The following is a 17,539-nucleotide window of genomic DNA, read 5'->3' on the forward strand; positions in this document are numbered from 1 at the left end:
ATAAATAGGTGAGAAACTTCTTGATTCTGTTGCTATTGTTTTTTTGGAAGAACAATATTATTTTCATATCACAGTATCAACGTTAAAATCCCCTAGCAAAATAGTTCTGAAGTGTTTCTTCCACGCAATAACAATTTCCTCGGTCTAGTATTACTAAAGGTAGACATGCATTGAGTTTTCTACCGACAAATGCAATAATGACGTTTTGCAGTTTCTTGTTATTGGAGGGCTTTGAAACACAACACCGGGCTTTCAGCACCAAGGACAGACCATATGGCAACTACGAGTACAACATAAAGAGTGTTCCTACCGCGCAGAAAGCTATCCAATGTCGCGTAGGTAACAGTTATAACAGTTGTTATATCCTGTTGGAATACGCAGGGATAGTCATTCAGCACCAGGGACAGCGTGCACAAATTGCCCCATGTTACCGATCAAATTGTATATTTCCTATCATTTATACATGTAACTCCTACTGTGGCAGACTTCGCTATTGCTTTTTACCTTAATTATACCTGATTACTGGCTATTTGATTTGTATGTAACACTTGATTATTTAAAGACGGTTTATTTCGCTTCATTCAGTCAATACCTCTGTATTACTTTGTGTGCGGCAAATGTAGTCCTTGGCGGACCAACTCCCCTGGCATTTATCTGTCTACTCAGCAAATTTCTACTCTTTCCAGCCGTTTCCGACGCCCGGTAGAGACTACACAACAACATGTACAGACAAATCCGTTTATATCAATATCCAGCTGCCAAACATGATTTCTACTCTGTTTATTTCATAAGATATTCCGTTAATACACCAGGCCGGAAGTCATGGTGTGAGGAGGATATTCCATATATGGTTAGTTACTTCCCTCTCCGACGCTTTCCTGTATTTCCCTTTGTTTCCTGTATTTCCTTTTGTTAACTATTTCACACAATCATATTAGTGTCATTTGTGTTTCATGCAAGGTGAGCTCAGACGGAAGTATCGTTAAATGGTTATATGTGAAAGAATAAATTCTCAAATGCGGATGTGGCGTGGCGATTCAATCGTTTAGGCGCTTTAACCGAGAGCACTTGGTTAATATTATCGTGAAGTCTAAACAACCGTTACAGAAAATAATTCCAGCACACTTAAGAGAAATAAAGGGTCAAGGTGGCGACGCGAAATTGTAGTAGTTGTATATATCTTGATATAATTTGATGGAAAAATATATAACGACATATGTGCCTTCTTTAACGAGAATGAAAAACCAAATCATTTGGTTTCCAGGGCCTGTTTAGCCTAGTTCCGCCGATAACTGAATTGACAAATGAAAACATTCAAAAATTATTCTGACAAAGACACAGTCAGGGTATTCAGACAGTTACCGGTCACGCTGGGCACGTTCACAGCTGGTGGGACAAATTCGAAGATATGGACCAAATCAGGGGGGTAGAGGGAATATGAGGCTCAGTAGAGAATATTGGACGTAGAAATAAAATAATCTTTACAGTCCGAAAAGCAAAGCATAATCATCCATGCAAATGGGTAGGATTATCAAATTATGGTGGATTGAAAATTTGACACACAGGTATTCACGTTTTAAAACGCTCGGCTGGCGCTATGGTCAAGTTGCTGACCACAGAGTAGGCTGTTAGCTGTCCTGTCTGGTCGTTTTCAAATTCATTTTCTATAATTGAGTATGTGTTGGTCTTATCATTATCAAAACGTATAAAAGCATAATGTTCCTTTGTAAATTACAACACAAAATTTTCATTTTACAGATCGGATGATTGAAAGCACACCTTACACATGATCTGCGTGATCCTTAATTACGCATAACTGCTTGAAGTATTGTCACCCGCACAGAGAGGAGGGCGCGTTTCGCCTGGTCTTTATCTGGCTGCCGCTTACCTTGATTATGCAGGGTTATAGAATTAACGGTTCCTTTTGTAAGTCCCTGTGAACCACCGTCTTAACCCCACAGACGACTGCTGGTATCATCGTTCATCGACCTTTTACAGTTAAATCTACCGGTAAAGAATATTGACGATTCAGATAGAATTTGAATACTAACTACACATAGCCACCAAGAACCTTCACCTTGCCCAATACTCATAGTACACATCGTCTATTTCAGTGTCTTTGTGACCATTTTCCAACCATGAAAGGATTATTTGTTTCATACCCTTTGTTAGGCACTCAGTGGTAAATTTAATGATAATTTAGTGGATGTAATACGAATTCATGACCGTCCATTTCTCTTTACTTTGCTCTCCAGCATGAATGTCACCTCCCTCATTAGCGTTTGCCGTACTCCAGGACAGATGGTTAGGGTACCATGGTTATATGTGTGTTGATGTGACTGCTGAAGAAAGCAGTGCTGTACGTACCATGGTTACATGTGTGTTGATGTGACTGTTGAAGAAAGCAGTGCTGTACGTACCATGGTTACATGTGTGTTGATGTGACTGTTGAAGAAAGCAGTGCTGTACGTACCATGGTTACATGTGTGTTGATGTGACTGTTGAGGAAAGCAGTGCTGTACGTACCTTGGCTACACAGTCGACTGGTGATGGGTGCAAACAGCTGGTACGGGTCGGTCACTGCAGGGGAAAGAAACAAACAAACAGACTGTTCATTTCCACATCACCTGTGTATCCACCACTGCTACACAGTAGATACATGTACGCCCTGATTCGCCAAAACATGGCTTTAAATCAACGACCAGCCAACTATGCTCGCAGGTAACCTTTTGTATCGTTCAGATGCCTGCCTTTGAGGTGAGGTATATTTAGTTTATTTAGTTTGCATTGGAGATGCTTTGGTGTTCCCTTACGCCCAGGGCCATAGAAACCCAGCAGTTACGTGTACCCGCCATAACAACAGAAAATATGGCAACCAATACAGTTACTTCCCGTGGAAAGCCCTTGACTAACCCAATTTACGTAAAACGTCAGGTAAAGCCAAACGGCTAGAGCGTTACGAAACATGAATATACAGGCTCATATCTGTTCATATTTCCAAAAAAGGCGAAAAACAATTTCTGTGGGAAATAATAAGGAAACAGAAAATTATAGTTCAATAGAGATAGCGTTGTAACGAGGAAATTTGCCAAATCACGATCTGCTGTGAATGCACTACACCGTTATATAATAATGGAGTAAAGGATGCTCATGACAGGACAGGAGACGTCATGGAGAGGCAAATGTTGATAAACACTAGTGTGTGACGGCGCCAAGAATGATACCAAACATGAGGTATTTATATCGCTGTGTTTGCACCTTGTTGTCCTGTAGGCTAGGTAATGAAACTGTCGACCTCAATTTGTGAGGAAAGATGAAGATGTTTCATTTTACATCATAGAACCTCCAGTCTGCATTTAGAACCTTTCTTTGGCATCGCAATTTGCCGCTTTGAAATATCTCGAAAATAAGAACGAAAACTTGCAGAAAATTCACTTAAAATTGTGCTTTTGTGACGAAACCGATCCCACCTGTGTCAATTTGGAGACTACTGCTTCCTCTGTAATCACATTTTTCTTCAAACGAATAAAACGGCGAATGTGTTGAAAACATACGATCTGCTCTTGCATTCTAGTTATCGGTTTCTCTCTCTCCATCCAGCTACATACCTTGTTTATGTATCAACCGATTTATCCACTGAAAGGCATTATTAATGAATATTTGATAGTTATTGTGTTGATTGTAGTTGTCACGTACAACCAAACGTCCGCGCTGTGCCCCACAGCACCTCACAGATGTCCAAACGTGTCGCCCTTCCCCTGCTATCGCTCTACAACATTAACCCATCGTGCTGCTTCAAGATACAGCTATAGATTTATCGGGGTCGGACGGACCGGATTCCTTTATCTTCTGTCAGGAAATGGGCGTTGAGAGAAAGGCCGTGTTCTTTGCCCTCCTCAAGAGCATACATCAGCCCCGACATCCTGCTCAAGTGAAGAGACCTTCCTGTACGTCCGACATCTACTAATTTGATCAAAGATGAGAGCAGAGTAAGAGAGAGGAAGACGTGTGTACGTGTGCGTGTTACCTTGCATGTTCCTTGTCTGAGCATGCACACTGGCTACATCGACTACGGGCTTGGTGACGGAGTGGATAGACGGCGCTGTGAAGTCTGGGAGGATAAATAAGAGGAAAAAGAAAAGAAGGGAAACGTTAATGTGGAAAATTCTCCCTGACAGATAAGGGTAGGAAAATGTCATATAGCGGCTGCGACTCGCGGCGGTGAGAAAGCGCGGCACCTATTGTTCCCTGCGCGCGAGAGATAAGCCGTTTTTCTATTGAAGGCGGTTTATGAACGACAGGCACGACTGCTCTGTGCTCGGGCGATAATTGCTCATGTGGACTGAGATAAGGCGGAGAGCTACGAGCAGTATTCACTGCCCGGGAAGATAAAGTGTTCAGGGGATGTGCACGGAAAGCTGAGACAAACATTCGGCTTTGATGCGGCCAAGAACGGCACAGGGCCGTTGTCTACCTTTCATGTGGGGCCACTTGAACATGACCGAGTCCCGACGACAGTCGGAAATTCCGCCGCTGACCCTTAGTTCCGCCGCCAAATCGACGCCTTTCAGAGCGTTTTGTCTCCGTCTCCCTTCTCTATCAAGGACTGCCGCGTAGAAAATACCGACTGTAAACGGCGACCGTTTCTTAACGGGTAAAATTAACTTGAGGGAAGGTTAGTTATATTTGGCCCTACCGTAAAATAACAGCCGTCTGGAAAGCGCTACTACAGGATATTGGGAACTCATCGGCGCTCCTTACGGCGGGCGGGAGAGATAGCTGGCGCGCAGGAAATACGTGTGACTTCCCGGGTCACAGGCCGGGCAGAATCAGTCACCTCGAGCTTCACGGGCTCTACAGAAGGTACTGTCGACACCACAAAATACAGATACTAAATTTGAGGTCATTCGGGGCAGCTGTTTTACCCTGACTACCTGTTAAGGGTGGTGGCAAATGTTAGGGACTACGGGTTGAACTATAATCGGTCATGCCGCGACAAAACAGCAAACTGTAACTCACAATATTCTAAATAAAAGTACCGTACAGTTAACACAATTACAGGTACAAGCTCACGATGTTTTTGCGATAGAAATATCAGAATTGGTTCAGACATGAAGCTGGCACGGTGGTGATTTTCAGACAGCGAACTCAAACAACGGTGAACGCACGGCCATAGCCTTTTGAAGGTACAACTGTAGCTAACACTATTTTCTATGGATGCGTTAACGGTGGCGATGATATGAATGCTAGCTCGGCCAAGTGTAGAGGAAACTGCTATAGTGTGTGAGAAGATCGTACCTTTCTCCGTGGTTGCGGAGCCTGCCTGCGCGTTCCATCCCCCCGCCGCCTGCCGCTCTCTCATCAGGCACTCGTACGACGGGTCTACGGGAAAAACAGCAAAATGTCAAGCAGGGAATGTGTCCTGCGTTCTAACGAATAAAGATATCATATAGACTGTGGAGAAGACTGGAGCCCGTAAAGACTGGGGATTAGATGCAGGGTGACGACTGCGCGTCATGTAGGACTAAGGGGGGCAGAGACGCGGGGCTTCCCGCATGTTAACTGCGCGTCGACCTGGTAAATAAATAGTAAATTACAAACGTAAATTACACAGCATTAATAGAGAAAACAAGAAGGGAAACAGCAGTAAGTGTATGTGATATAACTATGAGTTTGCACACATTGATCCCAGGGCTTGGGAAATAAGCACCTGTCTCACACGGGAAACATTAGACGTCAGGCGCACGGCTCAGCGCGTGCAGCGGGAAAACTAGCCAAGACGGGGTTGTAAAGGGATAATGACTACAGGACAAAAATATCGTTTTTACCGGCGAGAAACATCGGTATACTGAAGGCGCAACGATGGTGACTGTAGCAGTCGGATGACACCGAGGCTTTGAGTAAAGACATCTATGTAGACCTGGGCGGCACCAGCCCGTGACCGCTACCCTGCCGTCTGTTTGTCTCAGCTCGCCTGTCTGCGACCTGCTCGTCCGCTCCACACTTTACTCTACACGACTCCGAGCTGCGCCGCGCGGGGTCTACCTGGCAATATTACATTTCCTCTGTGGATATAAAGAGGCGATGGAGGGGCCCGAGGGCCTTTTTCATTGAGAGGAACTGCAATCGTTGTTGACAATAACAGTGAGAGGCGGATTATGCGGCGTACACGCCGACCAATGGGGTGTCAGTAGGCTAATTATCACGCCCGCCCAGAACACAACATCCGTGTCGGATGGAGGGGAAGCCGGGTTGGATGGGTTCCCTCCCAGGGTCAAGTTAAGAGTCGAACACGCTCAGCACTACTCCGACTACTTCTGTACAGTTACATGTTCGACTGAATAGTGAGCTTTTACAGACTATAACCATCTAGAGATCACGTTTTACAGATGTAACGCGTCATTTGCGCTGAAATATACGTATTTCAAATTAGATGATGATTCCATGCCGATGTTCAAGAGATTCACGCTTTGTTTGTCAGTTAGTCAGTAAGTAAGTTAGTTAGTTAGTTAGTTAGTTATACCGATGCTTTCGTGACCTGGTCCTTCTGGTGATACAGATAAACAGTCTCTATCAGCCCTGTCTGCGGGCGGCTTGATGAAAATAGGACGAAAAACCTGGCGAAAAACATTTCCATGGTTCATAGTTCACATGATATGGCGTCTTGCTGTTCCAAACCCAAAAGCTTTAATGTATGATGTTTCATATCGCTGTGTCCTGTCAACATGGCATGTCAGTTTAATGTGGCAGGTATGTTTAATTGGCCTTATTCACATCCGTTTTGCTACGCCAAGGCTGAGAAAAAGTGTGAAAGTCTCGCACGAACCTTTCCCCGTTATCCTTCAATCTTTCTAAATAATGTATGCTCGACTAGAAACACAGAAAACACTGGATTCAGTATTTTGACCGAAATGTCTTGTGATAATTGATATAATACGCAGCTATACATAACGTTCGTTGTACAGTATCAAATACTAAAGTGTGAACTGGACCTAAGTAGAGACAAAGATTTCGTGCTTTTAAACAGACATGCGTGTCTGGGTACCATGTATATAATAAAACATGCGGGGGTGAAAATACGATTTCATGAATCAGCGCCCGGATACGTACGAAATATTTTCTCACTGTATTATATTCACTTATGTTTAAATGGAAACTTCCTAAGTCACCCGTGTAGGTAATTTGAAGGATTAGTGTAATAATCCTGTATTTCCGTCAATTAATTGACACAGGACAGAGACTATCATGCCAGTGACCGGGCAATTAAGAGAGATTTGGTTTATTCTCGTCAATAGACAGCAGAGGATCATATTGTACCCATCCTTCCCGCCTAATGCTGTTACAGTGTAAACAATTGGACCTAGTTTGGTTTGACGTCATCAAACAGCACACTGGTCTTAGAGCGAGTTGATTTACTTTTGATGTCGTCACCATGACAACCGATATGCCACTCTCTGTAGATCTAACGGTGTTATCCCATAATGCTGTGCTTAATTAAATACGGGAACTTTCCGGCTTCATTTTTCATTCTCCTTCTACATTGAAGTCGTCAGAAGATGTCGCTTTATAGATTTACTGTTTGTGCCTCTATATCCTTCCTGACTTATTGCCCGTTATATGGATTTGAATGAAATCTCTTCCTTTCGTTAGATATGGCATTTTACTGGCGCTAACCACATCAGACGGAAAGCTGGTCAGGAAGCAACCAGACGTGATGTGTCAGGAAGGTTTATTCAAGGCCGCATTAGACTGAACGTTCTACAAGACAGAAGTCATCAATGGCTTGTAGTACTTGATTGCGGTCGATATTATTCTTCATATTTTTAAGACTAAAAATGAAGTGAAAATTGCATGCAATTTTATTCATATTTTTGCCTTCTCTTATTCAACGCGTCTTTGATCATTTACACTTTGACGTGTGCTTTTATGTCTATCTAACTTTTATGTTGCAGTATCCATGCTGTTAAGTTGGCATTATAATGTGTATAAGCCTGTGAAAGTCTTTAAAGAGTCTTAAAGTCTACATGGATCTGTTTCCAAGGTGACCAGCCGGACGACGTGAATCGCCTGGTCAGAAAGTCGTTTCTTGTCGCTGTGTCTGTAGCGGACTTTGGGTCCCAGTAATCTCCTCTGCACACGGCCAATCTCCCGAATCATCGCCGCTTCAAACAATTTTCTGTACAAGCACATTAAGTTCTCCCCGCCCTGCACATACAGATGATCGAGTGTCACAACAAAGTGATGACGAAAATGGAGTCTCTCTTGATCGGGACGTGTAAACACAAGCCCATTAAACCACTTACAGTGTTGTCGACTTAAGCGAAGACCAGCGCACCTGCGTGGGACGACGGAGAATGGGTACTTTGCTGTTACCGCGTGACCGGAGAGACTTCGTCCTTCCGCCGCTTTTACGGGGGGAAATTTGGGAAAATGTAATCATGTCGCGCGTGGAAGGAAGGGTAGGGAACGTGTTGGGTCAACACCAGCCGACAGCTCTCCATCTGGACAGACTTTCCTCTTCGTCTTCGGACGGAGGCCAACATTTCCTCCCCAACAACCCTCGGAAATGGCTTGTCAGGGAGGGGAAATATGTGGAGCAGGTGGATTTCTGAGTGGGGAGGGGGGCGGTTCATAACATCAACACAGTAAAGATAGACTTGATTTGTCCGTCTGTTGTAGACTGTTTCATTACTGTTATCATTAAAGGCCTTATGACACACTATTCTCCCGACACAAGCCTGTGGTATGACTTACTCCGTATGCTGTAACCCCGCGAGCCTAGTTCTGCTTGTCCCCTGTCTACCATTAAACTCCGGTGGGAAAAGTCGCGCAGTTGACGGGGACACGTCGTGGGAACATTTAAAACATTTTACGCTTAGTTAAAATAGAGTGGGGGGAATCAGCGCGAGAGAGCGCAACATTGCGGTAATTACGGGCAATTTTCTCCGTGCTGCAGCGGGAATAAGTACGTTTAATGCCGCCTATTTGTGCGGCCAGCCCCGGTCGTACCGCCGCGCTCAGGGTGGTAAGGACGCAAACAAGCCGTACCCTGCCGGGCGCTAGTGCCCGCGAACAAGGGGTGTCTCCTGATTTTACTTTGATCTACACTCTCTATACTCCGACACAAAGACTTCAACGTAAACATGATATAATCTGACATGTAATGCAGCGGACCCCTTCGTCTATTTTCCGTGGGAATTTATTAATCCCTATTCATTTACTAACGATAGATTTCATCTCCTATTTTTTTTGGGACGGCAGAAATTTCTTTTTCGTGATATGGTCCTGGATATCAATAAAGTAGCCATAGATGTCCACAACACAATTGTGACGTTGTGTGGACGCGACCTTGTGAGCAAAAAGTACTTTTCTGGGCTCAAATGGTTGGTGACATTGTACTTGTTAAGAAAATTAGTATCGAGATAATGGAAGATCAAAGTCGTTTTTGCATTAGCCGAAAATAGAAGCACTATTTTTGATGTGTAAACTGCGGCATTGTGGTTGTGCCACGGATGATGAGATTCTGAGCTGTACTATGAACGCTTGCATATGTGTGACATTGTGCCATGCTGGTATCTTATATCGATAGGTACATGAGATGTGAAGACACAGTAGATTCGCTCCGTGTCGTTCGGCACTTGCAAAACTCTCTGACAAAATAGCGCCTCCTAGCGTCCGTACAGGTACCTCTGTAATAATGGCCTCCTCGTCTACTTCTTCTGTTTCCATGCATTCATGCAAAACTAAGAAAAACATGGAGAAAATCTGGCATGAATGGTAGAAGGGTGCAAGGTGTGATACAAATGATGAAACATGTGCCTAGTGAATGTCTGTTCCGTGCAAATCATTTCAAATGATGCAAGATGACTTTGGCGTTGTTAGGACAAAAGATGGGTTCTCTTATCTTGTCTCCTGCCTTCCCAGATATGAAAGAAAAAGTTGCACGAGGCAGTAACAGCCCCCGTAGAAAATTCTGCAGATTGTATTTGGCATTTCCCAAACTGTATTTTCCGTGTTTGTGAATGTACTTTCCTGTCGCGTAACAACAGGAGTAAAAACATATGCCGTCCGTTTGCGTGATGGCGACGATGTCAACACAGCCAATGAATAACTACTCCGAGTCGCCTGCCTCTCTGAATAAACGCTTCATGCTGTCATTAAAGCAGGGAAATTTATTGTTAAGTTCCTGCCCGCAGGCTAATTGTGCAATATTCTTAATAGTGATTGAAGAATACTGTCCCCGCATTGATTTGGTAGCTATCTGTATTCTTTCCAAACACCTAAACAATTAGGAAACTTGGGAAGAGTCGACTATCTTACCGTACAGGGACGGCATATTGTCCTAGCTTTTGTTGTGGTGTTTAACGGTGACTCTAAAGTTAAAGCAACGGTAACACCTGGACCGGTTCCGTTCAATTGCTCTTAAATTGTTAAGTCCTTTTGTGAGTTCCCCCATTTCCCTCTCCCTCCCCGAGCCGCGCACACTGTCCCCAGAGACCCACTTTAGCTGTCCACTTTGCTTTAATGGCGCAAAGTTTAAGTTCTCTCGCGGGAGCGCGAATATCTATGTTTAATGATTTTCCTACATCATACATCATCAGGCGGAAACTGTCAAACGTCATCAGGTTAATGCAGCGCGGTGGATGTTGATAGATCACCGCCACTGATTGAAATTTCCCATCCCCACAAGTCTTCTCCTCAGCACTGTCAATGGCACGGTAAACAGATTAGCCAGACACGGCAGTCGGAGGAGAGTTATGCGGTGTGAACGCGCAGAAGATCCCGGCAGATTGCGCCGTCAACGGCTTATCAAAACTATCCAAACTTGTAAATTGTGTATGAAATGATGGACGGACCAGGCGAGTGTGGGTATTAACGCGTGTAATGTGTGAGCTGAAGTTTGCTACAATCAATATCGGCTCTGCAGGGGGAGAGTTAGAACCTTGGCTACTCTTGCACCAAACTTCTGTCCTGAACAGGACTTGGCAGCGTTAAATTGTCATATCATCCATGCAGCAAGTATTGCTCCACCATGCTAACAGCAGTAACAACAGACATTGTCATAAACACACATTTCTAACATATTCTGAAATGATGGTTACGTTCACGTTCACTCTGCTTCAACTTGTTCAAGTATGATAGTACATAAAACACATGATTGAGTTGGTGCGTTTTGTCAGTAAGAGTACTGTATGTATACTCTGCCTGATGCACGAGTACATGTATGTGACATGGTGATGACCATCTCCTGACCAGGTGACCCATCATGGCGACCCACCCCCCGCGAGTTAACCCCTCATCACTGCTCCAAATGTAGGTCTTTTCCCGGGCACGACCGGAAGTCCTGTCTGTCGGGCAGGTCAGGGAGAGGTCAGGAGTGGACAGGTAATGTCAGGCGGGTGAAGAACCTTTCTGACCCGGCCAGCAGGGCTCCCACTTCGTCCTTTGTTAAGGAAAGCCTTTAGGAAATGTCGTATGGCTAGGTGCTAGTTAAGGGTCATGCAGGGTCACCTGAGTTGTACTATGACCACGGGTTGGGTAGGACGGGACAGTGGTCTATACCAATGATCCAACCTAGATCTGACCTGCGTGGGCCCGTACAAGTGCTCGTGATTTTTTTCTGTGCATTCTCATTCGTTAATCACATATTCGCTGGTCCAAACGAAAACTGACCACGGTCTCAGAATGGACACAGGCCACCCTTACAGGATAGTGTTTACTGTTCTCCAAGACCTGCCAGGACGCTCTGTCAGTTCGCACCAACTCAGGTCAACTGTTGCTAAGTAGCTGGCTTGTGCTCGGACTCCAAGGAAGGTTCCAGAGTGTAAAGTCCCCAGTAGTATAGCACACTAGGCGATGTTTATTGTGTGTAGTAGCGACGTAGCACTGCATGATACATATATACTGCATTGATTGTGCATTGCAATATTAGCCTGTCTGTGTATTGATCTGCCTGTAGAGGGCGAATAGCGCTGAGGTTGCATGAAACGGTGTGTCTTTGGACTGAAAACGATACGTGTTCTCAGTCTATGTCGCGCGTAGGCAGATCTGTCTTCCTCGTTCTCTGCTCTCTCTCTGTTCTCTCTGCTCTCTCTATTCTCTCTGTTCTTTCTCTCTCTCTCTCTCTCTCCCTCTCTCTCTCTCTCACTCCTTCCCTCCCACCCTCCATCCCTCTCTCTCCTTTACCATCTCACTTTCAATATTTAATATTCGTCATAGAAATTTGCCAGTCCGGATCGCTAGTAATGTACAGACTAGACGTTTGGACGGAACCACGGCACCGGCCCACCGTGAAAACGTAAGAGACAAGAGCCCCCTTGGGACGTCGCCAGAGATGCTCACGTTGCTTTTCTCCCTGAAATATTCCTCGCTATTAGCGAGCAATTTGGCAACACATACGCCATTACCGCATAATTGCTTTAAAGTGATTGGACGTGAAAACCACTTCTCACGCACTCAATGGTTTATTTCCTCCAGTATGTCCCGTCAGCTAGTTATTTCTGTGAAAAATGAACATCTTTCCTGGCGCTCCTAGGCCGCGGTGACGTAACAAGGACTGAACTCTTCGTAGTGAACAGAACGTTATTACGGTAAGCCAAAACGCGTGAACATAGTCTGTATACATGCTTTGTTTTCTCGAATGAGTCAGAATGTCTTTCCCAACACCCAACACCCACAAAAACAGTCAGCGAGCGCCAGAAACAGAGATAGGCATCTGCTGACATCGTTTTTACTGGCAGCTATTTTGACGCTAGGAAATTATCGGGCAATTGCAGGACGCCACGTGAGGGTTGGTAATTTCTCTGGAGCTGGGACTGAATCATCACGCTCGTTACCCTCGGGCTCGTTTGTTCCTTCCTGGAAATTTGGGCCCCCGTGATAAGGGATTGTTCTCTGTTAAGGTGAGGCTGGGGTATTGAATACTCAAATTTCACATCGCAAGTACGACAGTCGTGAAGAAATACACAATCTCCGTGATCAAGGTTTCAAACGACTAGGAAGCCGAAAACGTCTGAGTTTGGACGGACGGAATGCATTTCTCCGACACAATTTGACGGTCCACTGTAGTGAACAAACTATCCTTTAGAACATAATGAACGTTCCCTTGTCAGCATCTCAATGTGGTAAATTTATTCTTTCTATATTCTACAGAAAAATTCTATGGAAAAAGGGTATTTGACTAACTAGTGCAATGTTATGTACAGAGATGTTTTCACAAGCTTAAGTTTCTATCAAGACAAACGTAGAAGATACTACAAACGAACAATGATTACAGTATACATCTGTCTAATGGTTGACCACGTAGTTATGAGTTTGACTCCTGTGTGACCGTTGTGTCGGGTTCTGATTTCCGACAAGCAGGCTGACAAAAGGTACGGTCCCACAGAACAGACTTGGAAGTCAGCTGCGGTGTCCGTTCATGGATAAATCACACATGTACTACTACATTCACAGCAGGCGTAAGTCTTCAGCAGGATGTATGGACCAAACCATTCATCCATAATCATCATTGGTCATCATGATGACCACGACTGGGCAATGATGTCGTGTCGAAGTCACTTACGAGTATCAAGACAGATATGGACCAAGAGTTATTGTGGCTTATGTGATAAACGTAAAGAAATGTCACGTAATAATACCAAACCGTGAATTATCAGTTAGAAAATAAAAACAGTAACTGTCCGTCTTTTTCCCTGACAGGGAAGCCTTGTCACCCAACCCTCGCCATCTCACAATGACGCGACGTGAACCACTCAGAGAAGGGCGGCGATACGTCATAGTCGCCTTCCAAGTTTACTTTCAAAAGTTCTTTATTAATTCCGTTTGTAAATTCCCCAGTATCTGCTGCCAGAACCACTGTCATGAGAGATAAGGAACAATGATGGCTGGAAAGCGCTTATTGGTAGACTGATGGATGGCGTGTGGCGGACTGTTCCTCTTCACAGGATCTTGAACTGGAGTCCAGAGAATTGTCCTGCTGGAATAAGGACTCACTCAAGATGTCTTCAGCTGTTGATAAAGCGTTTGACCTGAAGGCGGGAGGATAGAAGGAAGTTTTTCCATAACGCAAAGCCTTCTTTATTAAGAGTGATTGGTGATAATCAGGTGTGGTTAGGCTCATGTAATAATGTTGACTAAACGTACTGTCGGAAAAGGGTGTGGTGTGGGCGTTCACAAGTAGCCGGAAATCTGCCTTTTGACCTGTTTGGCCCTTTCTCTCTTTTTGTTCTCATCGGTTATTCCCTTTTTAACTTTTCTTTCCAGTTGTCTGTCTTTCTTTCCTTTCCTCCATTTCTCTTTGTTTCTTCCTGTCTTTTTCCCGTTTCTCTCTACCCTTTGTTTTCTTTTCTCAATTTCTTTCGTTCTTTGCTTTTTCTTTCTTTCATTCACAACATGTTACTGAAACTATACGGTGTGTCTCCTGGGTGTATCGGCATATTAGACATTTGGGCGTTAGACTATAACTGTGAACCTGCCATAAAAGATTCACTCAATTTGCTAATGTTCATCGAAATGAAGCAATAACAACTTAGAAAAGTGGACCCTTGAAAAAGTACGACTATCCCTCTGGGCAGAGTAGACGGTATCGCACTGATTTCCCATGTGTAACTCCAGTTCCAATGGAGAACATCTAATGTCCCCCCTCGGGGTATTGGATAATGGTACTGGAAATTAAGGAACTCAAGTCTTTAATAAACTTCAGTGGATAAGCTTTCAGACTGCCTTATTACGCTTCAGATGATTTAATCTCGGCGCATATTGTCTTTAGCCATGGCTTGTTCTTTACCTTATTCAATTACGCGAAAGTGATTTTTCGCAAGAATCCTTTCATCGCGCTGGCTGATAGCTGGTACACAATTAGTGAACACCATAATTCTTCTGTAGAACAGGGACTGGGAGGTATAGATACGGGGGGACAGGGAGTCTTAGGACTGGTATTTTCATACAATCCCTGTTTAAGTAGGCGGGGCTTGCCGTCCAGATGGCTCCTGTGGCTATGAACTGTTCATGGTGAGAGTCACGGCGTGGAAGGACACATTAGGTTGTTGCTGCTTTTTATTAAATGACGTTTCTCATACGATATCCGACGAGTCTAAGGGCATGGCCTCGCTGCAACATCAGTTTCTGTGGAATCATCTATCTAGGTGTGGAAGAAACTTACCAGTGACTTAACTACTAGTACAACCTAACCTGCCAGTGCGGCCGGACGAATTCGTTAGACGATTGAACTTAACGTTATAGCTTAACATGCGTTAACGTTCTATATGTGATGTTTGAACTTCATATATAGGCATATGCACAACCTCATGATAAAGAATACATCGTCTGTACCTGAAAGTCTAGGTGACCCATGGTGCCGCAGGTGTATGTCAAGCAGCACAAACTTCCAAAGTACCACCTAGCGAAAACCATGTGAAATACAGTAACGGGGGCTCTAACTAATACCTGGGCATAGGGCCACTGTAACTAACACCTGGGCATAGCGCCACTCTAACTAAACACCTGGGCATAGCCACTCTAACTAAACACCTGGGCATAGCGCCACTCTAACTAAACACCTGGGCATAGCGCCACTCTAACTAAACACCTGGGCATAGCCACTCTAACTAACTAACTAACACCTGGGCATGGTGCCATAAGAAATAAACATTAAAAAACACTAAATTGTATGATTGAAGACCATAAAACTTCAACCCAACTCACCATTAGGAGAGGGTCTCGGAGATGGCGGTGTGTACGCAAAGCCGTCCAACTGTACGGGTTGGTGCATAGCTGTGGAGGCAGGCAGGGCGCGCACGACTGTTATACTTAAGAATCATCATGTGTGACCAAAGTCAAAACCAAGAAGATGAACTTGGATGAAAATGTGTAATAGTCCACCAAAGTAGAAGTCACAAAAATCTATGCCACACTTTAGTACTGACCTGGCCTGAGGAAGAGCAGGTGTGCGAAGAGCACGTCTCCGTTATGCACGTTGGTGAGCCTGACGAAGTCGTCCCTCTGCAGCCTGCACAGCTCCTTCCCGTCCATGTCGAACCGTGCCGGCTCCACGCCCTGCAGGTTGTACTCCTTGATGGCCCAGTGGAGCCACTGACGCACGTGTTCGGGGCTCCACATCATCGGGTCTGGGGTGGGGGAAACATTTCTGATCGATCCCGGTACCCGTGTGTTTCTTTTCTAATGAAGTACTGATGTAACCATTTGAAAGCTACAACCATCAGTCGGTGACAAACAAATCTCCATCTTTGTCGAGACTTTTCGAGAATCTTGCCAAAAATCTCCACTCAAAAACATATTCTTCACATTATGAAAACATGCTCTACATTGACTTCAATCGAAGATTGTGACCGGTCCTTCTAGAGGGACGTACTTTTGCATTGTGACACAGTATAATATGAGTTATCTATAGCTATGGAATCGCAATATATTGGAGACCCAAGACATGTTGAATTTCTATTGATGGCCGAAAACATTTAGAACTGGGCATTGACGCTCATTCTCTTAGATAAAAATGCTGCTGCCAACAACAACAACAACAACACTGAACACCAAGGTCATGGTGTCTAGACATAAAAAGAACAACTGTTGCACTTTCCCCCTGTTTTAGTATGCCATAATCCGAGCACGCCCCAAAGTATACTATTAAGTATAGAAACGCCTCGTCACCTGACGGGACAGCGAGCCTCCTTTTCTCCCACCTGGCGCCGCTGGCGGACGGTCCGTACGTTCCCGCGTACCGTGCCGCGGCGGTGGTCTGCCCGCCCCGCCCCGACCTGACGTCCTCCCTGAAGTAGTTCCCGATGAAGTCCTCAAGGCTGGTGGCGTACCGGCAGGAGTACTCCATGAGCACATCCGACGCGCTGTACTTCTGACTGACGTCCGGGGCCCACAGAGAACACGACATGTTACAGATAGGCCGGAGGTCCAGCGAGTCCGCACGCCAGGCGAGCAGGTTTGCGTCACGGGGTTCGACTGTCCACAAGATTCACGATCTGAAATAGCAGATGTCAAGAAGTAGGAATGTTTCGTTAACTGGCAAAAGTTCTATCTAAACTTTTATGTTAAATCCAGGGATAAAAGATGACCCTCCTATTATTGTATGAAACCAAGTTCTACCCCACAGAAACAGACATATCTATGCGACCTTGGATTTGTATGAAGACCGTCACTTCTTTAACTGTACCAATATTTCCTGCACACGTAAAAGAGACAACTTTTATCTAATGTTTAAAAGAAACGATGCCGACAACTGTCCGTTTTAGTACGTACGCTGTACCCACGTTGTTGTTTAATGAGGTAAACTTTTTTACTAACCTCTGTAACCTACAGAACAACTGACGGACGTACAAAATATGTTCTAAGAGGGCACAAAAATAATCTTCTCGGCGGTTATCATTGTACAACAATAAACCAGTGTCGACCTAATAGTACGGGTTGGAGTGGTTAGTAATTCAAACTTCTCAGTGTTTCTTCTTTTCCACCATACCGTAAACATGCATGTCTCGGTGCTGAATCGCGTTTAATGTACGAAGCACGA

At 44.6% G+C, this 17,539-nt stretch overlaps 1 protein-coding gene across 1 annotated transcript; it reads right to left on the reverse strand.

Annotated features, from left to right (window-relative positions):
- Positions 1 to 1,879: 1,879 nt before the first annotated feature.
- Positions 1,880 to 16,436, reverse strand: LOC109479218 (Friend leukemia integration 1 transcription factor-like). Its single transcript, XM_019781130.1, has 5 exons — positions 15,927 to 16,436; positions 15,706 to 15,774; positions 5,299 to 5,382; positions 4,028 to 4,111; positions 1,880 to 2,580 (listed from the first exon to the last, which is right to left on the reverse strand). Exons 1-5 carry the CDS (start codon positions 16,120 to 16,122, stop codon positions 2,426 to 2,428), a joined length of 588 nt encoding a protein of 195 aa, XP_019636689.1. The 5' UTR covers positions 16,123 to 16,436; the 3' UTR covers positions 1,880 to 2,425.
- Between the last annotated feature and the right edge of the window lie 1,103 nt (positions 16,437 to 17,539).

The sequence above is a fragment of the Branchiostoma belcheri genome, unplaced genomic scaffold, assembly GCF_001625305.1.
Source record: "Branchiostoma belcheri isolate BF01 breed outbred unplaced genomic scaffold, Haploidv18h27 scaffold47, whole genome shotgun sequence".
In the NCBI taxonomy this organism is placed as follows: Eukaryota; Metazoa; Chordata; class Leptocardii; order Amphioxiformes; family Branchiostomatidae; genus Branchiostoma; species Branchiostoma belcheri.